This window comes from Anoplophora glabripennis, unplaced genomic scaffold (genome assembly GCF_000390285.2).
Source record: "Anoplophora glabripennis isolate ALB-LARVAE unplaced genomic scaffold, Agla_2.0 scaffold417, whole genome shotgun sequence".
Lineage (NCBI taxonomy): Eukaryota > Metazoa > Arthropoda > Insecta > Coleoptera > Cerambycidae > Anoplophora > Anoplophora glabripennis.
This window is the reverse complement of record NW_019417057.1, coordinates 4,749-32,001: the sequence shown is the minus strand read 5'-3', so window position 1 is coordinate 32,001 and position 27,253 is coordinate 4,749. Positions and strand designations below refer to the sequence as shown.

General features: G+C 33.9%; 1 protein-coding gene across 2 annotated transcripts; it reads right to left on the bottom strand.

Annotated features, from left to right (window-relative positions):
• Positions 1-328: 328 nt before the first annotated feature.
• On the bottom strand, positions 329-27,253 carry LOC108911746 (phosphatidylinositol 4-kinase alpha). Of its 2 annotated transcripts, XM_018716752.2 has the most exons (30): positions 26,917-27,253; positions 26,630-26,843; positions 26,146-26,564; positions 25,632-26,058; positions 25,411-25,575; positions 25,157-25,210; positions 24,485-24,736; positions 22,254-22,449; positions 21,906-22,193; positions 21,665-21,813; positions 21,441-21,611; positions 21,112-21,385; positions 17,508-17,813; positions 17,301-17,439; positions 16,953-17,249; positions 12,473-12,667; positions 12,229-12,418; positions 11,971-12,178; positions 11,680-11,909; positions 9,093-9,316; positions 8,751-8,932; positions 8,523-8,697; positions 8,319-8,456; positions 8,147-8,267; positions 7,902-8,092; positions 3,894-4,070; positions 3,643-3,819; positions 3,341-3,587; positions 3,128-3,287; positions 329-554 (listed from the first exon to the last, which is right to left on the bottom strand). In XM_018716752.2, the coding sequence occupies exons 1-30, from the start codon at positions 27,004-27,006 to the stop codon at positions 329-331; spliced, it is 6,282 nt and encodes a 2,093-aa protein (XP_018572268.1). In that variant the 5' UTR covers positions 27,007-27,253. The 2 variants fall into 2 exon arrangements, with proteins under 2 accessions (XP_018572268.1, XP_018572269.1); XM_018716753.2 differs by lacking the exon at positions 25,157-25,210 and having other exon boundaries at positions 26,917-27,252.

Here is a 27,253-nt window from a genome sequence, read left to right as displayed (position 1 = left end):
CTTACATTGACATACTAATATTTAACAAATTCGACTACTTATTGGATTCATGATAAGACTAATGACTAGGATAAATTTTATAAAAAAATCAACAACTTAATTGAGCTATTAAAATTTTTTAACTGTACAGAAACAATGCCATCAAGGAGAAATTTTATTATACATTCAAGGGATAGAGTTCAGATAATACTTAATTTTTTTTGCTTCTGATAAAATTGCAAAGACCTGAAAATTTTACATTGTGTATATTCCAATTAGGAGAATACTGGAAAAGTTAATATTTTTGTCCAAAACTGTCTTCACCTACTACTTGAGTTAGTAGAAGAAACTAATATGGAATTTGATTTTGATAATACTGAATCATATCGTAAGTACGAGTTCTAAAGTTAAGGAAACTATTCCTAATAATTTGCAACATGTAGGTGGCTGCCTCCTTATCTGTTATTGAGGGGTTGAACCTCCCCCTGAGTAGTTTTATAGTCTGTCCTCGGAAGCACGGTAGGCCAGTGTCTAGCATCAGCGAAACAAGAGATATAATTGCTTCATGATAAGGCCTACAAAAAATGTTTATATCAAATGACACACTTTAAAAAATTAAAAATGCTTACTAAGAAAAAACAGCCAGTCTAAATAATGGCTTTGCCATAAAAGCAATTTTGAGAGTGTATCATGTGAATATTAAATATTAAAAGCACTTAAAAATATAGTGGCCCAAATTAAAGAAAAGTTTGCCATTGATATGGCGTAAACGGATAGATATACTCTTCATTCTTTTTAGATAAATCTAAAGGAACTCATTTGGTAACCTTTTCTGGACTTTCTCATGAAAATATCAGATTTGCTGTCTGCCATTTCGTTTCGAGTGTACTATTAACTGATGTGTCACTTGTGGTGGTTTGATTACACAAGACCACAAAATAAAATCGATGAAAGGTTCCCTTAACTAGACCAGGTGCATTATATGTTTTTGAGATCACTGAAACTGAATCCGTGACCCGTTTTGCCTCCTCACGTCAGGTTTTTTCCTAACCTCAAAACGTAGATAAAAACGATACTCAACAATATCAACCTTGCAACATAATCAAAATTCATATCCTTATGACCCAAGAACCCAAAAACGCAAAAACCCATAACCCTTAATTCTAAAAACGCCATGACCCTATAATTGCAAAATGTAGCACTGGAGACTTACATGGGAGACTCGTACTCTGAATCTCATAACCCAAAACTCTATAACCTAATAACTCCAAAATGCGGTAACAAAGGGACTTACAGGTGAGACTTCACACCGAATCTCAGATTTTTTCGTGGGTTTGCATCCAAGACATCACGTGGTGACAGTGAGCAACAGAGTTATAACATGATCCGGCAGAGTCTATGGATTATGGTGCTTACACCGTCATGGTAGGCACAAAAAAAAAATACAATGCAAGTCGGCGACTGGTCAGGGTAGGACCGCGGGAATACAGGCGTTATCAAGCAACCACAGCTCTACATTAGTGGGGAACTGACGAGTATAATACTACACGAAGGATATTGTGCAATAAGAGCGTAGACAATTTCTGAGTCGTTTGTGGAGAATACGTTGTCACTAATCCCAGAAAGAAATTCACAGATATACTTAACCCTCAAAAACCTCAAAAACATATAATGCATGTGGTCTGGTCAAAGGAAACTTTCATCGATTTTATTTTGTTGTCCCCTGTTATGTTTTAGATACATTTCAAACAACAGAAGTTTTGAAAATATTTCTAAGTATGGCCTTGTATTTAAAAAAGTAACTAAAACTAAACGTTCTAGTTAGAAAAAGTTCAAAGTATTTTGAACTACAGTTCAGATAAAACTATTTCGTTAATATGTTGTAGGTACTTCATTATTTGTTACAATGGGGCGTTTGCATAAAAAAAATGTGTAGCGTTTCGTCATTCCATATGTACATTTTTATTTGATTTTAAAAATTTTAATTCTAACCAAACACCATTGTTATTAACTTATGATGTACCAGACTATGGACGTTGTTAATAATAATAAAGCAAAATCCATATTTAACTAATTCCTCTGTCTCCCTATTGGCTGTCGTCATCTAGTATTTCCCTTTCTAACATTGCTTGATTGTTTAACTATATTATACAGGGTGACATGGAAAAAGTGCAATGCATAGCACCACTTGATAGAGGACCTCAAAACATATTAAAAGTTCCTATACACTTAGGTTTAAATTCCTTTTGTTTTCAAGATACAGAGTGCTAAAAAATTTTGGAAAATATTGATTTCTTTTCATTACTTCCGATTAAGTGGAGGGAATGTACTAACAATTGATACATAATATCATCTACAGGTTGCCAGCCAGTGGTGGAGTTGACAAATTAAGAGGAACTTTTAAAAGGAATTATATTATCTATCGCAAAAAGTTCAAATAATAATTTTTGCAAGGCCATATCAATTTATTAATTTGATTTAGGCATAGTGAACCCTCTAACTCCACCACTGGTTAGGAACCTGTAGAGGATACTATGTAATTGTCAGTAGATTCCCTCCACTTAATTGCGAGTAATAAAAAAAAATTGATATTTTCCCAAAATTTCTTTAACACTCTGTATCTTGAAAACAAAAGAATTTTAGACATAAGTGTATATCAAATTTTATATGTTTCGAGGTCCTCTATCATGTGGTGCTATGCATTGCACTTTTTTCCTTATCACCCTGTAGGAGTCATTGACATTTTAGTAGAACTTCCTATTAATAGATGGCGCAATTAAAGTATGGTTTAGCACATCACATATGTCTTTTCTGTTTGCTCTAGCTATATCAGAAAAAAAATATTCAGAAAGATGAAACATTCAATTTTCTCAAAATAAAAAAAAAACAAATATATTTGAAATCCATATACCAGATAGTCTCCCAATGATGCAACTTTCTAACTTGAGCCCTGTATCTTAATTTTTTTAAATCTTCATGGTAAACATCCTTATGTTGGACATAGTGCACAAAACTATAATTTTCATGGAAGTAACACTTTCCTGCCCAATCAACCAACTCTTTTTTTTGTCATAGTTTTACCGAAGCTTTAAGGCAACTATCTTAATTTTCATATCTTTACTCGACCAAAAAGATGTATTTATTTTACCTGACTGCAAGGTAAGCTTGTACGCACAGATCCGAAAACCATTTAAACGGAGCTGCTTCCATTTTACCCCCCATTATCATAACCATTTCATCTGTAAGTTTAATGTCCGGTTCAAAGCCTAAGTTTCCACCTGGTGAAGACTCGAACATAAACCCGAAATCTAAAAAACACAATTGTCGATGCTACTTTGTAATTCTAATTCTGTAAACTTACCAATATGAATAATGTGCCCCTCTGTATCTAACATGATGTTGCCATTGTGCCTATCTTTAATCTGTAAGAGAAAACCTATGACGCTGTAAGCAGCCATCGACATGACAAAATTTCTCCTCGCATTTTGGAACTCTTTAGTGCTTTCATCGCCATATTTTTTCAAAAAATATTCGTACATTCCTATGTCGGTCTGTCTACCTAACTGATCACGAGATTTGGCATTCGGTACACATTCAATCACCCCGCACTGAAAATAATTTATAAATATTACCAATAGTTTAAGTATCATATAACGAGCTTACCCCTGGTGCTGTAGCAACTACGCGGTAAGGAAATAGATATAAATCTAAACCAACAGTTTGAAAAATATTCTTGAATATACCAATAACTTGCAGGGCCAACATGTCTTGTCGCACATCGTCTCCTACCTTGAAAATAGCTGCTTGCCACATCTCGGGACCAAGACTTTGATCACGGGTCTAAAACAAAAATGTGTTTAAAATGTTTAAAAAGTACGTAGAATATTTAAGATCAGAAGTGTTACAGTATATACCTGATTAACGGAAACTGCCATAGCGATACTCTCTAATTCATTAATTCCACATCTAGCCACTTTAAATCTTGCCAAAAAAGGCGCTTTGGCAGCACTTTGCATAGGAATACCACTGTTATAATCGATATCCAACACCATCGCTTCAGGATTGCTGGGTAAGTAGCAACCTGATTGTACCTATCATAATTAATACATAAAGACGTTTATTGAAGAAGACAAAAAATATATCAAACCATTTATGACAGTTTTTTAATAGCAAATAATGAGATGAGTACCTAAACATATAAAACTAAAAATGTACAGGGTGATTCAAAACTTATCAAAAAAAATTTTTTTTAATGTACAGGGAACTCTTACAAATACAAATTTGTAAATAAAAATCCAAAACAGCAGTTAAAAAATTATTGAAAAATACACTTCTGCACGGCACTGCAAACTGGTCGACTGTAAAACCTGACCTTGCACAAGGTGAAGCATGGAGTCGGCAACCGGCACGGCAGCAAATGACCAGACAAAAAATTGAAAGAATTTCTTTCCTAAGGAAAGAAATAATTAAAATTTTATAACACCCATTTTGCTTTCACCACTACAGTTATTATTAATTAATAAAATTAATTTGTGATTTTAATTAATAAAATAATTTACCTGATGTTACAACTGTTCAAAATTTTATCCGCCAACGTGTAAACACATTTGGGCCCGTCTTACACAGTTTCTACAAACTAACACAAATGTTGTCTTGCTTCACCATAAATTACAACGCTAGGTATCCATTTTTGACACTTGAAAAACTAATGTAAACACTATCGCAAAAACGTTAATACTAGTACTAAGGGATTTCTGTATTCGGAATCGCCTGGGGCCACGTGGAGATAGAGCGCATTGCACACAACGCAAAACGCCAATGATGCTAGAAACTATATAGCCCAGTAAATGAAATTTGTAATGCATGTAAATCAAAAGGTAATTCGTTTCAGATTGAAACTTGATTTAATCATTAGTTTAGGCAAAAAGAAATAATATTTCCCAAATAGTATCGGTTTATAACAACAAGATCATTGTTTAAACAATAACTATACATAATGTAAAAATTACCAAAAATTGAGTTTTTTAGCTGAATTAAAAGGCGCTTTCCAACGAGAGGTTTCGCTTTTGTTTATACTTATAGGTTTTTAAAAAAACGCTTCACTTGAGACCTGCTAAATTAAAATCCATTACCAATTTGTTTAAATAATTGCAAAAAAACAGGGAAATTTGAATTTGTTATAAATAGAAAAAAAAAGCATAAATCGTCTCTAAACTGCAGTAAAAGGTTGTATTTTGTTACGCTTAAGAAACCCTGAAAATTTGGTAAAAATATATTTATTTGTTTACGAGTTTTTGCATTTGTTTATTAGAAGTAGCATTTTTTCAATTGCAAAAACGCGGTTGTTAGCGTTATAATAAAGAGCCTTACGAGGGTTCATTTGTTTCGTCTTGACTTATGATATATGATATCAAGATATGGAATTGGAAATTGTAATTTCATAGGCTAACCTCCTCAAAACGGCGTATAAACAAATAGTGTAATTTGTTTATAAGGTTTTTCGTTAATAAAAAAAATGAATATTTTTTAAAGCCGCTTTGATATTTGTAATTCTGGTAATTTTTCACTAATTTAAAAAATAATTGTTCTAGGACCATTTTTAGCCTATAGCATTTTTTTTTAAATTCATAACTTGTTTATTTATAAACATTAAGACTTGAAATTTCGGGAATAAATCAATCAACCCTTAAACTTCATAATAATAATAATATCTCTACTCCTCATTCTAACTATGAGAATTAGCCCAGAAGTCGGAGACTTGTGGGGAGAGGAGGCGGCATATTATTATTACGCAGGCCGCATTTGCGCCCAGGAACAACTTATGTTGGTAGGCCCTAACCACCATTCAGTCCAGGAATGAGGGAAACCTGGAAAACCTCATTAATTAGGGGGGTGGTCAAATGCCAACCGGTGCCAATCTTTCACATTGACCAACATTCTTCCACCCTACCATACCTGCACAGAGGGTGCCAATCCTCCGTACAAGCATAGCTAATCTACGGTCTACCGGCCGCGGGATTTGAAACCCGGGCAGATCGACACATCGATTTAAGTACGGACGCCTTAAACCGTGCGGCTATCGACCGTGTTTGTAATAACAATTAAAGATATCGAAAAAAATGCATTTTATATTAATTTTTAACCCTTTAAAGAACATCCTCGAATACATTTTTACACCAGAAATGTGGTGGGGGAAATAAGACAGAAACGTTCCGAGACTACAAATCTTAACTGCCCGAAAATTTTGCGATATCTGGTAATTGTGGACCAATTTTAACGTTTTTAATCTGGGGTAGCGAATGAAAATAATAACATTTACACGGTCCATTTTGCAATAATTAATTATTAATTTGTTATAAACTATTAAGGGCTCACATATAGCTGAGCACCTAGAAGTAGGGTTATGTTTAAGATTTTTTTTCGTGTATAAAACTGCATTTTTTTAAAAAACCATAATAAACATTTTGAAGTATGGCATTTATTATAAATTGTGTGAAAATTGGGTTCGAAAATTTTGAATGGTAAAAAAATTGCAGTCGTTTTCCGGGGTGTGTTTTTTTCGAGAGCGTTCGCGGTACCAGACGTGCCTCCGCCATTTCTTATCTGAAAAAAAAAAAAAAAAATTATTTTCTCAAAGTAGATAGACAGAACTAGTACTTATCGAGCCGGAATTTGCGAATTCAATTTTTTCGGGTCATGGCAGTCATTTGCATAAAATTGGCGGTTTTTCGCCTTAAAATTGTTGAGTAATTATAAGAAAAAAAAAACTATGTAAAATATCGAAAAAAGGGCTCGATAAGTACTAGATTATTGTGTGAAGCATAACTTTGAAAAATTTGATCCCAATCGGTTCAGTAGTTGCGGAGATATTAACTGATACCGATTTTGAAAATACTGTTTTGAGTAAAACGCGTTTAAAGTTTTGCTTCCACTTTACAATGGAATAACTGGTTTATTTTTAAACTTACATGAAATCATCGATTCCTGGGCCATATGACGGATCGTCTCTAGACTTGTCGGAACTTGTCGGAACATGCTCTTGCTATATGTATAAAGGACGATAAATACGTAGAATCCAACAGGGGCGAGAACACCCAAATCGTGTAGTGTAGACGTAGACTATAGCCAAACAGATGACAAAGGACGCGTCTACCTGCGCCCGACCGTTATTCGTTGCTTACCAGGACAGTTACGAAACACTATAACTTCGTCATTACTGCGAATTTCTTTGTGAAATTTTCAGGGTAGACACTGAAGGACAGTACTTTCGAATGAGCACCTTTTTGAAAAATCGATTTTCCCAATTTACCCAGGTATATGTGAGCCCTTAATTTTGTAAAAACAATTTTTTGTCACATTTTTTCGAGAATTCATTTTTCACTATGGTACCAATAAACAATTTTCTTAAAAAACATTTTTATGTAAAAAAATTCAGGAAATTACATTTTTTACAAGTTTATTTTAATGAGAATCGAGTTTTTGGATGTATTATGCATAATAGTATTATTTTTTAACATTAAATTACATATTATATTATAAGACGGGTAAGTAAATTAAAACACTTAACACTTAAAAATCTCAATTTTTGGTCAATTTTACATTATAATCATTGTTTAAACAAGGATCTTGTTGTTTTAAACCGATACTTTTTGGGAAATATTACTGCTTATCACCTAAACTAACGAATAAACCAAGTTTCAATCTGAAACGAATTTTTTTTCATTTACTGGGCTAATAGCAGCCCAGCGATGTAAGGGTTGAAAATACTACAACTTCAATAATCTTTTTCTCGGAAACTATAAGGATTTTACAAAAATTCTATTCCTAAAATTTTTTGGGTAAGTTGTGAATCACCCTGTGTATTTTGGCCTAGACAATAAATAAAACATTTCACTATTTTTAATAACAAAAAGAATGTGTACCTTTATTTTGCTTAAAGCCCCCTGACATGCCCGCTTTCTCTCACCACCTTTAGGATAATGTCGAATTTCACCAGATATATTCGTAATTTTCCCGAAGAAATCAAATTCCCGTTCATAAAATAGCTTAGCCGGCCCTGATAGGTCACCGACTATACTATTCGTTAGAGATTCTAACAGTTCAAAGAGTATCACTGGAAGAAACAATAATTAACATATTCATGAGTTTATTTTCCTGCTAAGCTTACGATCTTTCTGATGCATATCTTCATCTATGTACATGTTTGTTTTCATGTTCCAAATCAACTGATGGGCGACAATTTGTGACTTTTTCGCAATATATCTTATGAATTCGATGACGTATCCCATCTAAAAATAATTTTTAGTTTCCTGTTAAATTTTATTTATATTATGTCGTACCTTATCATGCCTCAATGCTTGGACAAGTTGGGGAATGTAGAACAAAACAGCATCTGCGGGGTAAGAACTTAAGACCCTCACTGCGTACTGCGCAGAAATGGGGTGGGACGGAAATTGGCGACTGAAGAAAGCTAAGGCCTAAAATTTGATAGTATTAATTTCATTCTTTTAATTTTATTAAATCATTACTAATTTTCAACTTACTTGAATAGGAGATACTCTCGCCCACGTAAGCATATGTACCAACTTTGGGCTATCATTTAAAATAGCCTCGGTTGTTGCTAGATACTGTAAAGCCTCTGATACATGGGATACACATGTTGGATTTATCTGGACCTGACTTTTTATTTCATTAATAATAGCCTCATTTACCCTAAATCTGAAAAATTTGTGATGAATCAGAGGCTTGATTAGTGCAAAAAAAAACTCTACCTGGTAGGAAGGTAAATTGCCAAAACTGGCGATATGTCCCATGCAAGTCGTGTGTAATCATGCCACTGTTTATCAGTAATTGTTTTAGCTCTCCAAGATGCCGTATTATTCTCTCCGGGTATCAACAGCTCTGGTCTTGAGGTAGGATTGTGCCATACCGTTAGAAATTCGATCTCCACTGCCTAGACATTTCATTATTTAAATTGTTTGTGAAACACGAAAAAAATTCTCTCAACATAGAACTTTGAGCAACAAATATAAATGTTTTATACTGATTAAAAGAAACAATAATTCTTCGACGTGCATTTTTTTATAGATCTTTTTTTGTAGTTTTGGCCTTACCAATAATTCCAAAATCAAGTTCCTCTTCTTTAAATAGCACTTAACAAAATTATCGGCCATTGGAATTCTCTTTGATTTAGCCGACCTCCTGCTCAAAGTAGCTGAACTATTTGACAGTGGTACCGTGTTAATCCAACCACTTGTCGATTTATTAAATTCGCCTGGTTTTGCCAACTCGTTATTTGGTATGGAAGAAAAAGGAGCTGTTGGACCTAGATCTAAATCTAGAAAAAAAGGAAACTTGTAATAGATTGCATCCTGCCGACACAATCATAAGTTTCTAACATGCCCACCCTGTAATATTCATGTATCTGTATATAAAAATATGTGTCGGTAACTAACAGCGCATGTGGTTAGTGGAGGGAGATAGTGCAAGTCAACATTGAAGAAGTGAATGGAGTGTGATCTGGCTTCAGTGCGTCTAATTGTGAATTTGAACGTTTTTTCATAGCTGGAAGCCATCAACAGGTTGCGTAGGTGCAGTTACTGTCCGGTAGACATGTCTGTTGTCTAGGTGACGACCATTATTCAGAGGAAAACGACAACAAAGGTGGTATAATACGAACTGAGAAACTCCAAAGTATAGTCAGACATTTTCTTTCTAGTCCAGTGCCATCGTTAGAAGTTATATTAAACGTATTTAAACAGAAAACAATTTGTTATTAAATTTCAAAAAGAGCTTCACACCCTGAGGTCCACTTAGTTCCGGGGTCCGAATCGCGGGTGGGTCCCATTTTTTCTTTTTTTTTTTTTTTTGAAAAATGTTATATGTTATTTACTAACCCACAGAGAATGCACCGTGGAGCTCGAGAGGAAGTTGCCTACCGCGTCAGCGGACTTGCCTACCTTTCTAGTAAATATTTAAAGTGTAACTAGTCACTGATTTTGATGAAGTCTAAAATTGTTCGTAAAATAGTGTTCTTCAAGATTTAGGCAATCGCCGTTTGATTTTTTCTTCTTAAAACAAAAAATGCACGATGAGGCATGATTCATCTCTACAACTTCTAATTACTGAGATACAAACCAAAATTGGTCGAAGGACCTATTTCAAGGGTCATTTTGAGAGCACACGCATATTAACAGTTTTAAAGTTACAACATTTGCTTGTACAGTAGAACCCCAATTATCCGTGCACGGCTGATCCGTGTGGCAGATTCTTTGGGCGTTGCAATGTTTATGATCATCCGCTATCTGTGCGCCGATTATCCGTGGCGGGGCAAAAAAAGGTCTCAGAAACAAAAAAAAAAAAGATGAGTCTCTGCTTGTTTATCGCATACATATTATTTACCTACATATGTACAAATGTATGTAATAGGTATGTGTAATAAGTTCATATTTTTTGCAAAATTGGTGAGTTTGGGCGTTATTTCGATTAACCGTGTTTTCTATTATCCAGCAACGGTTTGGTCCCAGCCGGCCCAGATAATCGAGGTTCTACTGTATCATGTTAGATGTGAACCCATTTTAGCTTCCATTCACTCGATTCATCCCAATTGGTCTACCCACAAAATAATTATGAGTTGAAAGTGTTTCACGTTTTTATTAAATCTCTATTTCTGGCATCACATCCATTTGTAGAAATTATTTTATAGTCATATCCACGTCAAAAACGTATACAAAGTACGTATTCAACAATTCTACCATCCTAGGGTTGTTCAAATTTGCCAACCAATCTTTTCAGTTGTTTTATTTGGTGCACGTTTTAGTCTACCAAAAATTACATGTAATTTGCACATAGTCTCAGCTACACACTCTCCATACTTGTCATGAATTTTCACAGCTTTTACTCGCACTTTTAGTCACATAGCACTCCATTTTGTCTAACTGCCAACTTTCGGAATAAAAATGGCGCACAATTCAAATCCTGCGTACTTTTGGGACACCCTTTATATTTATACATACTGTTCATTTTAACTATAATGTTTGACCTGTCTTATGCATTGTATGATGTCTTATAAGAATTTTTGAATTTTTGAATTTTAATTATATTGACCCTTTCGCTGCGCAATATGTCTGAACGTAGCTACCGCGCCGTGCGCAAAAGTTTATCGCATGCAAATATATACGTCTGGAGCAGTTAGACCACTTATAGTTTTACATTATGTTGTGTTAAATTACGATTTTATTTTAAATAAAATACAGTATATCGACAGCTGTACTAAATAGAAACTGAAAGAAAGATGAACAATCTTGGTATTATTACCAGTACCTCTTTCCATAAAAATATTTGTCACAATCGCTTTAAGCTCGCCCGCAAAAATTCGCCATACCAATTGCAATAACCGAGTCACTAATACGCATGGTTGCGTATATATATATACGGTTTGAGCAGCCTGATCCAATTTAACTATTCAAGCAAATTAATCTGTCTGGAGCAGTTTGAGCCCTATAAATTTTTAGCGAATATATACGTCTGGGGCAGTGAACAGGTTAAGGTTTGAGGATTTCACGATGTGGCTATGAATATGCTTTTTACAATATTCTTATTCTTCGTACATAAAAAAGTAATGGTGGGCCAGACAAAACTTGCTTAAATGTCGCATTCTGTCCATACGTGCATTAGAACAAGGGTTATCCGTTTTCTTACCTCCCACATCACTAGCTTTCAAGTACTTTTTATCGGAATGTAGCGTTTGCCAAAATCTGACTAAAGTTGTGATATCTTCTCGCAATTCTGTGGAATCTTGAGTGGGACAAGTGACGGGTTTGCAAAAGTAATCTAAACAGCTGCAATATATCCTTTCACGTAATACATTCTTCGCGAGACTCTTTGGCAAAATGTCTCCTTGCAGTAACGAGAGCCCACACGTTAACAACCTATAACATTTTAACCCCATTTCAAATATTTATGAATATTTTTAGCTATCCAACAACTCACTTAAATCGTACTCCTATCGCAGCAACATGCCTAGTTTGGCATGGTGGTTCTGTCCCGACGCACATAGCCAATGAGTGGTGAATTAAACTTGCTAACATTTCCACCTTTTCGTAACTGCTATACTTTGTAGTTTCTACTAAATCACAGATAAATTGAACCCAAATGCCATGCGGCTTAACAAAAGGGGGGTTGGGTTCCAACCTACAACCTAAAAAATTAAAAATAAACAATTTGAAACCAGTAACTATTGCTAAGTACCTTCGTAGGCAGCTAAAGGACTGGTTTGTGGTGGTGTAACAGAAAAAAGGCCAAGACGCTTTTGCACAGTACAATTCCACGCAGACACCATTTCCTGTAAAAATCTAATTTCTAATTCGGGTTTTGAGGTTATCAACCACTGCCAGCACTCCACGGCAGTTCTCATTGCTTCCACAGTAAATAATTCCACCTGGAGTAAATTTGACGATCAGAAACAATACATGTGTTATTACTGGAAACTTACCTGAGACCAAGCGATGCAGTGAAGAAGATTCCTGTTTAAATCCGATGTGGAAATCAACAGTGCTGTAGCTTGCCAAAGCGCATCTCTGTGTAAGGAATCTGATTTCTCTTTACAAGCACCCCATACTCGTTTAAGAATAACATCCGCTAGAGTGTCTTTTTCGTCTGAACCAATTACATTCCGTATACCTACCACCTGCACACAATAATGGGACATTTTAGTGAATGGTTCAATCGCTTTCAGTGATGAAAGTAAAACATGCCTACTATATATGAAGATCACACTGTAGTTATGTACCTAACCACATATTATTAATATTGTCTGATTTTACAAATAAATTTCTTAAAACATGTATTTTGGCGTTGTTAAAAACAATATTAACAATGATATTTAATGAATAAAATGGTGTTTAGAACTGTTCTATGTGCGAAGCACTACAGATACTAAAATAAAATTTAAATTAAAACTGAAGTTGCAGTTTTCATTTTTTTAAATATGTTTCAAATGATGTGTACATTTAAATAAATTTAAATAATCTTATTCTGAAGCTGAGAATCTATAATAGCTAATAGATTCTATGCTAAGATCGAAATAATAACATAAGTATTAAAAGATTCTTATCGAAAGTAAACATTTTTATTTTTTATTTTATACTTGTTTCAAAATAGTAAGTTCATACTCGACATGTAGATCCGTGCAAGGAGTAAAGCATGCAGGGAACATATTTCCATGCGCATATCATTTTAGAGGGTTTCAAAATTTATTAAATATAGAATAACAAATACCTCACTTATCTCACATAATTACTTTTTTATTTATATAAAGTATGTATTCAGCAATTCTGCACTCACAAGCAAAGATGGCATGGTATTCAACATGTTTTCCGTTCAACCATGCCATGATATTTTCGTTTCTCCATGTAGATGTGGGCAATTTTTCTATTCAACGATTATGGTTGTGCATCACGTTTAATGTGAGACAAAATGGATGTAGATAATTTTTACAGAAATACCCCATTATCCATATCTTCATGGTGATATACTGTTCGTTGCAACTTGAAAACATGTAAACCATTATAGCAAAATCCCCGTTCACTTCTAATATATGTAATTATTAGTTCTTTTCCAGAGGATGTACTTAATGTCATAGAAAATCCTTTTAAAAATGCTTTTTATCTATTAAAACTGTCCTTCATTTAATCCATGTTTCTTCAAGATAATAAATTTTTGTTTCTGATCGACGCTACTATAACTTTTTCAAAATATTCTCTTCATCCTACTACAATTTCATTCTTCTCCGAGTTCTTCTCTATTAGCATACTTTATTGATTTTGTTTCAAGTTACAAAAATTTATTTCATATGTAATCAATAGGTAAATTTTTGTCTCCTGAACTTTAATGTTGGAAGTGCTTATTTGAAATAAAATCCATGATATTCCTAGGGATCGCATATTAATTTAGCATCATCGGCAGTTGCCGATTCAATCGCTATGGCCGCAAGACTGCAGATCATATATACTCGTAGAAAGGAATTAAGCACCATCTCTGCGGGTATAGTGGCATGAAAGAGCGTTGGTTTGGGTCAATGTGAGAGATTTATACCAGTCGGCGTCTTTCCACTCCACTAATGTATGACATTTTCCAGATTTCCCTCATTCCCGCACTGAATGGTAAGGGCTTACCACCGTAAGTCGACTTCAACTTCTGGGCTAATCCTTGCGATTAGAATGAAGGGTAGAGATATTATTACTATTATGTTATTATTATTGCCAATTTAAATTTTTATTTTGTCAACGTTGCTTTTTTACACTTTCGCCACATTTTAAACAGTTTTGACTGACACTTGTTAAAAAACTGCACAATTTCATAGCATCACTCACTGACATCCACGTTTCATACTCAAATTTCCTGATGCACACTGTGATATCATCCAGTGTTTTCGATTTATTAAATTCGGTCCTTTCACTAACTCCCGCACATGATTCTATTTTTAACACTTATTTAATATAATAACTGCCTTCTTATTCTGGTGTAAACGATAAATAAATATAGAAATAGGAGTTTGTAACAATAGAATGTTTCAACTGTGCTTGCATAGGCTGAACGTATTATTGGAGCAATATGCGAAATGAATAGCACATTACTATTTCCAGGCAGAGAATACACAAACTATTTTTTTAGATTATAGAGTAGTAAAAATTGTGGTTTGATCATAATATATCACTAAGTGCTTATTATTTTGGAACTGGGGTATAGTCTAGTTCAGTGGTATTCAAACTGTGTTCTGCGGAACCCTGGGGTTCTGTACAACCTCTCTGGGGGTTCCGCTACTCAGTCAAAAATTTTAAATTTTATTATCGATAATTACAAAATTCAAAAAAAAATTATACTCTTAAAACTTTTTATTTTTATAAGTACACGCGTATAAGTTACTATAAGAGCTTTATCTATTTATGCAAGTGCAAGTAAGTCGGCTTTAACTTATAAGCTGGCGCAGTGCTCTTCGCGTTGGTTACGTCGCCTTTCCCTTGATTTTTGACTAGAGATTTATAAGGAATATCCTGAAATTGCTGACCAGGCAATAGATGTATTAATGCCATTTGCAATTACATACCTATGCGAAGTCATTTTCCTCGTACGTAGCGACAAAAGCAAAGTACATATCGCAATGCGCTTAATGCAGAATTTTATATGCGATTGCTACTTACGACAACAGCACTTGATTTTAACATATTATGTAAAAATATTCAAGCACATCCCTGTCTTTGATTATATTTACTCTTTTTTTAATTACTCAAAAAATCCATATATATTAAAAGCTGTAGGTTACTCTCGCTCCCACACTCGGCCGTGAAAAGAGGCGTACGGTGTTATCAAAGGCTTTTCTATGTGAAATCTATCCGGCACACGTAGTTTGCATAAACACAAATGAGTAAGAGTGAGACAACTACAGAACACAGAACTATACAGACTACCGAGACTCATTTGATTTGGACCGATACCGGATTGTGACGTAAGAACCAGCCGTCTTCGTTTAAGACTTCGTTTTAGTGCATAGAGAATTATTTTGAATTTCTATATTTTTTTATAGGAAATCTATTAATTATTAATTTAAAATTTATGTGGCAATTGACTTTTTACGATGAAAGGAATTTAATAAAAAAAATAAAATAAAATTGTGAACTTCCCCATTATGATAGTAATGACATCTAATTTTTGTTGTGTACTTAATATGATACAATGACTGTTTATAAGCAAGTACACTTTTTATTAGCAATTTAGTTTTATCAACCTACAAATAAAAAATGGGAAATTTCTAGAACAAGAAAATTTAGTCTTTGTTATATCACAATACTTAAAAAAAATTAGACATAAAAATTGAAATAAAAAATTATCAAAAACTTATGATAATAAAGAAACTGCTTTAAAGTAGTACTTAAAAAACTGAAATTTTAGGGGTATACTATAAATGGGGAGACCCAAGAGCGCACGTAATTTTAACTCGCCCCTTCCACCCTAGGGGGGGTGAAGGATGTTTTTTTAGACGTACTCTATTTATTTTGAGCTTAAAACTACCCCCGGAAATGCGTTCTTGCAGGTACGTCTAAAAGACCACCCCTCACCCCCTCTGCACCTACTAGGGTGGAAGGGGCGAGTTGAAATTACGTTTGCTTTTATATTTATTTTTGACAGAGATATGCCCAGGGGCCCAAGAACGATGGTCATCGAAAAAATGACAAAGTCCATACGAGGGTGGATTTTGGTTTTTATGCGAATTCGGCAAGAATGCGTAGAATCCGAAACTCGCAAAATAAATAGGGTACATCTAAAAAAAACTACCCCTCACCTCCTCCGCACCCCCTAGGGTGGAAGGGGTGACTTGAAATTATGTGCGCTCTTAGTTCTTCCCATCTATAGTACACCCCTAAAATTTCAGATTTTTATATTCATTTTTGACGGAGATATGCCAGGTACCCAAGAGCTATAGTCCAACTTTAAAATGTAAGGTTAAGTTTGAAATTTGGCTTTGTTGATGAAATGGCGGGAAAATTGATATATATCAGCTATTAACTAACTCACATCACTACTTTAAAGTCTTACTTTAATTTTTACTTAGCGAAATATTTATTTTGTTAATCGTAGTATTTATAAATATATTTAAAAATCTGTAAAAAATGTGTGAAGATTTTTTTTAGGAGTGGAAATTCCTCAAAAAAATCGAAATGTTAGCGAGGTTCCGCAAGTCGTAAAAGTTTGAAGACCACTGACATCGGGATTTGCTCCATGACACATCGAAATATTTAAAGACATCTAGATAAATTTTAATGATTACATTATTAACTACTTCGGATTTGTATTCGTAATTTTTGCATTTATCACAAAAAAAATAGCAAATAACGTTAAAACATTAAATATTAGTGATATTGTTTCTATAATCAGAACGGTTTTATTTGTTTTAATCAATATTGAAAATTACTCACAACTCCTATGTATTTGGACCTCATAGATAAAGTCGACATAACTTTAGATGAATCGCTTTTGACACATTTCGGTCTTTTCTCCAATGTACTAATGCTTAGTGGAGCACTGTGAATATTTAATGGACCCCATTGTAAAACGGACTCCACACCCATCGATAGACCTGAATGATACCACATGTTTGAAGTTGGTATTTGATTAATATACTCTAAGATATGAGAGCAAGTCCACTGTGGTGCCCACTTCATAGCTTCTTTTATGAGACGTTCCGAGTTTGCAGCGAAATCTTTAATAGTGGTCTAAAAATTGTTACATATATTAAATTTTATTTTCCTAAACTACGGCTTTACCTCTCTAGCTTCTAGTGTATCCATCAGTTGGATGGTATAAGGTGTTTGAGGAATTCTTAAAGTAGGTGTTTCATGGTTTGGGTCTATTTGGAGGGAGTAAGAGAGAACTTGTAAAATATCCAGCATTGTCCATAAAACCCTTAAAATCATAACCATATTAAGCTCACGATGACAGAAAAAGCTTCTAAATAAAGTAAATGTCAGTACCTGCGACTCCATAATAAATGTGGAAACTTGTCCACCAAGCTTACAAGAAACTTATCGGACACCCTCCTGATTTGCTTGTGATGATGATTGAAATTAACTAGTAAGAATTGTGCGTGTTCCTCTAAATCCGCTTCTCTAGCCTCATCTTTGGGCTTATTTTTCATAACTTCTAAGAATTTCTCGAAAACCCTTTCGCTGACAGAAGAAACGCAGTTCCACATGCCGGCTTTGTCTTTTTGCAAGGCCGAGTCGCTCAGGTAATCTGAGATTATTGGAACTAGGCTTGGTTCTCCGGAGTGTTCCACTCTGAGAAAAATAAAGATTGGAGAAAATAAAGATTGAAGAAAATCGATTTGAAAAAATAAAAGAAAACCTGAAAAGTTTTCCCTGAAATATAATTATATACTGATTTGCTGTTTTTATCATTAGATTAAAAAGATTAATCTCATATTACTAAAACGAAGTCAAAAAAAAAAAGTTCAGAAGACGAAAACGGACAGATTTTTGAAATTTTTGTAGACTTTGGATAGGCAAAACTATTTTCATAAAAATAACCCTTGATCAATCCTTTTGGCACAAAGGTTTATTTCATTAATTTTAAATTTTTTTCAAAGGTGGCAATATACCCAAAAGATAAATAAAAAAACTAATTGTTGTTATGAAATTTAAATAAAAATTAACTAACTCAAAAATCATTAATTACAAATAAAACAAAACAATGTAGACAAAACTCATTAATTGAAATATTAATCTATTATTATTACCGTACGCGCCTAAAGTATGAAATAAATTCAGTAAAAACAAAACAAATTTTTTTTTGGGAAAAATCCTCGAAAAATAAAAGTCGTTTTTCAACCGTCATTTTTTCTTGATTCTAAAAGATCGTTTCATTGTCAATCCGACAGTATTATTAAAATGTTGCCATCTTACATAAGAAAGTTTTCGAGTAAATGACGATTGAATGTTAGAAAACGTAAATTTTATTCATTAAAAAAATAACAATTCCTATGTCAAGCAAATACAATTCATTAAGTTTTATACCTAAATTAAGTACTCGAATTGCCACCCACCGATTTCTTGACAATACGCAAGTCTGTGTAGAAATTCTTCTTGCACATTATGAATTATTTCTGGGGTAACTCTGTGTATTTCATCTATAATACAATTTTGGAGTTCTTCTAAATTATGCGGTCTATTAATGTACACTTTGGACTTTAAGTAGCCCCGTAAGAAATAGTCCAGGGGTGTAAGATCTGGGGATCTTGCGGGCCATTCTATTGGTCCTCGTCTGCCGATCCACCTCCTAGGAAAACAATTGTCCAGAAAATCTCGAACAAGGCGCGCATAGTGCGGAGGTGCACCGTCTTGCCGAAACCATATGGTGTCATCAGGAACATCAGGGTTATCGTTAGGAAAAATTACTGCAAGCGCTGGAACAAGGTCAATACCTCCAAGTTTTACGGTTCACTGTACCATTGAGACAAAACGTGGCCTTGTCTGAAAAAACTATTTGCCGATATAAATCTCTATTTACTTGACATAAATCCATCATAATTTCACAAAAGTGTAAGTTGCGGTCGGGATCTTTTTGATTGAGTTCCTGCACAAGTTGAATTTTGTAGGGATGATATTTTGCCTTCCTCAGGATACGTAGCACTGTGGTCGGACTACTTTCATTGTTTAATGCAACCAATCGTGAAGTATTATGAGGATTATCTACCATACTTATCAAAATGTTCTGTTTGTGATCTTCACTAACGCTTGGACGTCCAGGTTTTGGAATATCTACAACATTGCCAATTTCTCTAAATTTAGATTCTATCTTACTGACTGTTGATTGGCTGATACGGCGATCTGGATGTTTTTCATTAAATAAATCGCAAACTTCATGCTGCGTTCTAGTCTTATCCCCGCAACCAATAAGAATTAAAATTTCAATTTTTTATGTGACAGTTAAATGTGCCATAATACTTTAAGGATGTTCGATACATCTCTTGCAGGGCAGGCGGTGAGCGAGGGAAGCCTATGCTTATACACGGTAGTTTTGTTGTAGTACCAACCTTACATAAACTGATTCGAGCGAACTAAATATAATAGATACAAATGAAATTTATACAACACATATTAGCTTGCATATATTTTTCGTGTCTAAAGCACGGCAATGAACTTTTTATTTGAATAAGTGTCCATTTATTCATTAAGAGCTTGTAAAATTATGGATGAAATCTGGCAACATTGCCATGGCATAGTGGTAAAAGTTGGGTCAACTGTCATTACTGTCAACTTTGCGCGTATTCCGTAAACATGAATGAACAACCAAGGTACAAAGGAGGTCATTACTTTAATGACTGAAAAGTAATATAAAATGAGTGTAAAACAGAACGTGGATTGATGAGATAAAAGTAAAATGTGCAAACTGAGAATCCATATGATAACTATCAAGAAGTTCAGTGTATGATAGTGAGACTTCGCCTTGTCAAATCGAAGATTATGACAGAACATCTATACTGTCAGTTTTGTAAAGAGATGCTTTCAAAATCTGTTTCAAATTGCTAGTATATTGCATTAGATCACGAAAAATTTATTTAATATTCATTATTACTACATATGTTTTCGACTGGAATAATTTTATGGTCTATAATCGAGCTATTCAAATATAGCGTGTCAGTCGAAGCGTTAAATACAGCGGACAGTGTTGCCGTATTTCATTTCATTGGATCAGATGTTTGATAAAATTTGTCAAAACGTTATATATTCATTCCATTATCTCAATAATTACATTGTAAGTGCACATTATTATTGTTTTAAAATGTTTAGTAATATTTAATTCTTTAATTACAATGTTATTTTCCCGATCCTAACCATTTTTAAAAGCAATATTCACGTTTGATCAAAGTTTTTTCCCCAACTCCCATAAGAGCCTGTGTATAAAAGCATAATTTTTAATACCATTTTTCAAAAAAACTACATTGGCAATCGATCTGATATTTTTACACGAGGCAATTTGCATATTTATTAACAGATTTCAATTGCTTTGAAAACTTTCTTACCATTTTTTTTTCGGTATCAAACCTCCTTAAATTCAACAATAATTTTTATGTCGCTTACAATACTTAGAAAGTCGGTATGACAGTGACACTCTGTAAAGATTTACACCTACGTGATCCATAAAAAACTTCAGGCATTTCGAAAAACTAAATTTGATAACGTTTCTGTTTTATTTTAATTGATTTGGGTTTTCTAACATTCAATCGTCACTTACTCGAAAACTTTCCTATGTAAGATGGCAACATTTTAATAATACTGTCGGATCGACAATGAAACGATCTTTCAGAATCAGAAAAAAATCTATTTAAAAACAATGTCCATGATGTCATTACTCGAAAATAAATGACGGTTGAAAATCACCTTTTATGATATATATTTTTTAAATATGTATTTTTTAAATTAAAAATTGACCTGTTCGAGGATTTTTCTCAAAAGAAATTTGTTTCGTTTTTACTGAATTTATTCCATACTTTAGGCGCGTAGGGTATATTAAAAATATTGTGTTGATGAAAAAAAAATTAAGAAAAAAAGAAACATGAAACAAATTTATAATTACCTTAACGTTTCGACCCAATACACACTCAACAGAAAAGTACATTGTGCAAAGGACAACTTATTAACGTAGGCTGTAATATCGGCTGGATGTTTAAGCAAATCCAAAATTTGTGTTCTTAATTCCTGAAGTTCGTTAACTGATACGCTTTCATTCCTTACCGCGCTCGTATATTGGAGTTCTCTCATCTCTGATCTGCTGGATGTGGGAGATACTAACGCAGGAGATTTAACGGCAATTTCCTTTACGCCTTCGTACCACTCCTGCGGCCATAAACCTGAGGAACGAACCAGTTTTTTATGTTTTTAGTGTCAAAATACCAATTTATGTACCAGAAGTCGAGGCCGTGAATCCCATAATGACACAATACAACCAGAAATCCCTGAATAATTTATGGATACGAGGTTTTGGATTTTTTATTGGAGGCAATCGTCTTAGTAAGACAGCAATAACTGGGATTAAAACACCAAGATTCCCAGCTGAGCTGGAGGCCTTTAATGCACCTAGAAAATTCGATTACGTAAATAAATGTCTATAAAATATCGAAAGTTATTACCCGGTGATTTATCGCTAGCTCTTTTCCCTTCAAGCCCTAACTGTACAAATAGCTCTAACAATCGTCCTAATAGTTCGTTCATTTGTTGTTCTCCTTGGATGTTATCAGCGATATTAGCTAATGCATTGATGACGGCTCTTGAGACATGTCTAAAAGCAACAAAAAATAAATATTTCCATATTTTAATTTTCATATAAGAGGTTAAAACACTTAGAGAACATTTTTATCTTGATTTATTTACCTGTACTGCGTTTTATCATTGGCAGCATTACCGTAAGCGGCACTGCCACTTTCAACGGTAATCATCGTAAACATTTTCATGACAACTTCGTAAACGTGTGGCTCGCACTGTGCTATAATCATACAACCCAGCTGATCAACTATAAGTGTATCCAAAGCAGAGGGCACTCTGCAAAATCTCTGCTGAAAGAACTGAAGAATGGTATCTGTAGTTTTAGGAGTCCCCTTCATGGAGACTGCCACGTGACCCAACATTATGACGATGTTAGTAGAAATTAAAGTTGATTCGCTATAAAAATAATCGGGCAATTTGATAAATAAATTTTAAAAAAATAGTTAACGAGAATACCTATCACTTTTCTCTGCGGTAAAGAGTCGATTTGATACAGAGGCCACAAGAGCTCTAACACAATCAGGATCTAAGGCGTGTGCAGCTCCTAAAGCATGGCAGAGGTTCTCTATAGCTGCGTCTCTTAATTTCTCGAAGGCTGACTGGATAGGTGAGACATTCTTTTTCGGTTCTGCCTTAAGTTCATTCCCATAGGCTAACAAAAAAGTATTCATTCCAGAAGTTACAAAACAATTTTGATTTTATGAAATCATATTTACACAAAAATTTACAATTTAGAAAATGCTTGTTAAAATTTACCAAATTTATACTGGGACTGTGAATTAATTTTGAGGGATTTACAATAGATGGCGTCACTTATGCTATATCGCATCAGACACTTCTCTAACTATACAGGGTGTCCCGAAATTCATGCAACAAAATTTGGTCATAGATCCCTAAGACAAATTTAGGGGACCCGCATTTTTTCTTTTTGCCAACTGGCCTCCTCTTTCGGAATTACAGCCCCCTGAAATCTACCGCTAAGAAGTCTTTTTTATACTCAAAACCATGTATGAGAATCACTAAATTTGGTACATATGGGTTTTATGACTTGGAATCTCACAGTACCTCGCTTTTTGGCGAGAAACCCTCTTAAGATACTTTTTCGTGGGCCCCCTTGTCTTTGGAACCAGAAAAATTTGCTCGCAAATTTGATTTTTTTTTTTAATTATTAGCTAGAAAGCCATTGAATTTAGAAACTTTCGATCACATTTTGACATTTTTCTCGAAAACATTGCATTTTACGAAAAAAGTATAAAGAGACAAAAAGTTTCTAAATTTAATGGCTTCATAGTGGACTGATAATCATTTTTAAGAGATTTAAATATGAGATCAATATTTTTTGGCTCCAAAGACAAGGGGGCCCACGAAAAATTGTTTTAAAGGGGGTTCCTCGCCAAAAAACGTAGCACCTCAGATTCCACATGTCATAAAACCCCTGTGTACCAAATTTAGTGATACTCGTACAAAAGTGTTCTGAGATATAAAGATTATTCTTTGGGGCGGACTTCAAGGGGCTGTAACTCCGAAAGAGAGGGACACTTGGCAAAAATAAAAAATACGGGTGCCCTAAATTTGTCTTAAGAATCTGTGACCAAAATTTGTTGCATGAATTTCGGGACACCCTGTATGTCAAAGCTCAGTCATTAGGCTTTAATGTTTATTATCCGTTATTTTGCTGAAGAGAAAATAACATATTTTTCCTCAGCTCCGAAGATGTCCAATAATGGGCCAACAAAACACCATTTGCAGAAAGTTTTACATATCCTGTTTAATTCAAACAAAAGTTCTGCTAAAAGTCATCGAGCGCTGTTGGAAACACACAGTGGACATACTTCATTGATAAAAATGTGTGAGTATTGGTTTCGACCTTTTTTTGAGGCGCTGACTTCGATACAGTTGACAAAGAACCAAAAAAGTTCGAAGATGAGGAATTGGAAGCATTACTTGATCAAGATTTATGTCAAACGCAAGATGAACTGCCTGAATCGTTGACTGTTGATCGCATAATAGTTTTCGAGAAATATTGAACGGCAATTTTTTAGGTGTGAACAACTGCTTCAAGGCTTTTTTCATCATATTGTCACTGGCGATGAAAAATTGATATGTTATGATAATCCTAAGCCTAGAAAATCGTGGGGTTTGCCTGGTCCTGCATCAACATCGACGGCAAGACTGAATATTCATGGTTCGAAGCTCATGCTCTATATTGGATGGGACCAGCTTGGTGTTGTGTACTATGAGCTGCTTCAACCGAATGAAACCATCACTGGTGAACTCTACTGATACAATTGATGCTTTTGAGCCGTGCATTGAAGGAAAAACGGACACAATTCGAGTAAAACCACAAAAGTTTCTGAAATGGGATGTTTTCCCCCACCCGCCATATTCACCAGATATTGCTCCATCGGATTATTACTTGTTCCGATCCATGGAACACGCTTTGGCTAAGCAGCGCTTCCAATCTTATGAAGATATGAAAAATTGGATCGATTGGTGGATAGCATCAAAAGATGAGTTGTTTTTTTGACATGGAATTCGTATGCTGCCAGAAAGATGGGAAAAAGAAGACGGACAATACTTTGAAAAATAAAATGGTACACAATTTTTCACAATAAAGCCTTGAATTTATAAAAAAATCTCTAAGAATTAATTATTCATAGTCCTAGTAGGTAAAGTAGATTAATTACCTGTAATTTTTATGTTCTCCTTATTTCCTTTGTCGTTCGCTTGTCGATGTAATTTCGATAAAATAGGGGAGGGAGTGATCAGAAAATCTCTTAAGCAATAAATAGATGTGGAAGCAATGTTAGGAAATTTCTGAGCTAGTTTTCCTAAACCTTCCAAACAAACCATCAACAGTGGCATATGTGCCAACACCAATTTGTATCCATGATTAGAATTGATTTTCTCCGTCAGTCTGCCACACAAACTATCAGCACCTGTGATCATTTGCAAAATAAGTAAACAATGTTAAAAAATATTTTTAGATTACTGCCAAAATTCTTTAATCTTTTTTAGTTAAAGATTTGAGTAGCCAAATTGCACTGTAGAATTGTATATTAAAAAAAACATGATTTATAGGTTTGCAAAAGTTCAAGACAATATAAATCAAAAACTATGTTCAGTTTACTTGTTAAATAATTAGCAAAAATGGAAAGTGTTGTTAAAAATGACAACTTGCTATTAATTAATGGGCTTACTTTATTTTACAAATAAAATATATGTTAATACATTACTCTACTAATAAAAAGTACAACAAAAACTGTTAACCACACAATAAAATTAAACCATGAAATAATTACAAAAAGGTCAATATTAGTACTTATAAAACAAAGGAAATCAAAATCTCTCATCATCACCTATCACAATTATTAAAAAGTGAACCAGTGTTGAAAAGTTATACTCTGAATCAACTGCAAGAAATCAAAAATAAAGGCTATTATTAATCAGATTAATATACTGTGTGTCTTTGTTTTTGTGTTTTATATCAACTGTGTGAACATATATGCAACATTTCTAAGTGTTTAAAATTAAAGATGTTCATTCGTTGTTATTAAGCTCAATAATTTTGTCTGTATCGCAATATAAAAATAAATATGTTACTAATACATACCAGTTTCATCTCCAATAGCCCAAACTAGAAGATCAACACATGCTGCGTTTGCCATAACATTAACTTTAAATTTATTTACCAATGCAAAATTACTCTCTCTGTCTTCTTTTTCACTAGCATCATGATTCCTACTTTGTAATTCAGTTTGTCCATTTAGATATAAGCCTGAAATAATAGAATGTATTATCAACACATTATTTTACATAAATTATTAATTTTACCTTTTACAAATTCTTGGACATCCTTTGTAAATGGCACTGGTAGGTTTTTCTGAGGTTGTAGTAACTCCCTCATCAACGTGACCATCACCAGATTTATAGTTTCAGAGAAACTTTTATAGGGAAAAATTAGAATCTTGCCTGTGGAATAAATCTCAACTGATTGCTCGTCTAAGAGATTAAGCATTTCTTTCGTCAACAGTTTCTTACTTAAAGTCAATATAACATGTAAATGCTTTTGAGGAAATATTATTTGAGGTTTTTTATCATTTGGATCGTTAATTCTTAAGTGAGGAAATTGGTTGAAACTTGAACCAAACTTTGAAAAAAAATGTGTCTTTGGAACATAACCCCCTGCATTGTAATAAATCGAAATACCCCTTTTTAGTGAATTGGAGTTATACGCTATATCCGTCGTGTCATATCCTCCCTAAAATTGTATCAGGTGGCCATATTAAAATGTACTGAAGAACTGGCAATATTTTTTGACATATATATAAAAACTAACAAAACCTACCGCTGTGACGGCCAAGATATCTATGGCTGCATGCAAGTTTCCAGATAAACTCCTGGGAATAATATTTCTGAAACTACTAAAGCTTCTTTTGTAAGCATTTTGATCATTTGCAGCTGCTTGGCTGAGGGGGGGCTCTGGTTTTGGGAATAATCTACAAATTAAAGGTGGATCACTTGAACAAAATCTACCCATTGCCCTAGCTAAACCTATAAGTACAGGTAATGTAGTTTTACACAGAAATAATTTTGCAGCACTGTTTCTGTTGTTTGGATCTTGCATTTTTAAAACCTGACCGGTTAATGATATCATGCATTCTACTTGAGTATTGATAATTTCTCTTCTAGAATCTTCACATCGTACTCCAATATCACTAAGAAGAGTGTGCAGGCAGAAACTAAATTTCTCTGCTGTAGGAATACCTAAAAAATTTTCATTAACATTATTCCTAAGTATATCAAATTCGTTATGGCTTCTAAATACTAACGATCTGTAGGATTAAATTTTATTTCATCCTGCCAATGAGCTTTTTCTAGTAACTTTGCTAAACGTAATAAGTAAGGTAAAATTTTCTCTTTATGTTGTAACCCAGATTCCAAGAAATATATTCCCAAAGCAATAACAGCGTCTTGTTGTCGACAATTTATTAGTAGTGTACCATTCTGTACATCTGAAGGACATAGAGAGTACAGAGTTTGAACCTAAATTAAATACAATAATTATTGAAACTGACCAAAGGACAAAGTACTTTAATGAACATAGAAAATAATTTACCTTCTCCCATGGTGTATTTTTTATATTTCCCAGAGATCGTGCCAGGTGCTGAACAGTTTTGTGGAAAAATAATTTATCATCTCGAGTCATTGTTCAAATTTTAACAATATTAAATTTGTTTAATATTTGTTACTATTTTTCTACTGACTTTTCAAAACATTTGATTTCCAACACTTTATCTGTCACTTTTATTTTTAGGTTGAAGTTCACTGGATTCAAAGTCAAATTAGTCACAATCAGTTAATTCCAAAATTGCCATCATTGCATTGCCAACTGCCAAGTCTTCTAAATAATAAGCTATTTTTGGCGAAATTACTTTTTCAAAAAGTACAAATTA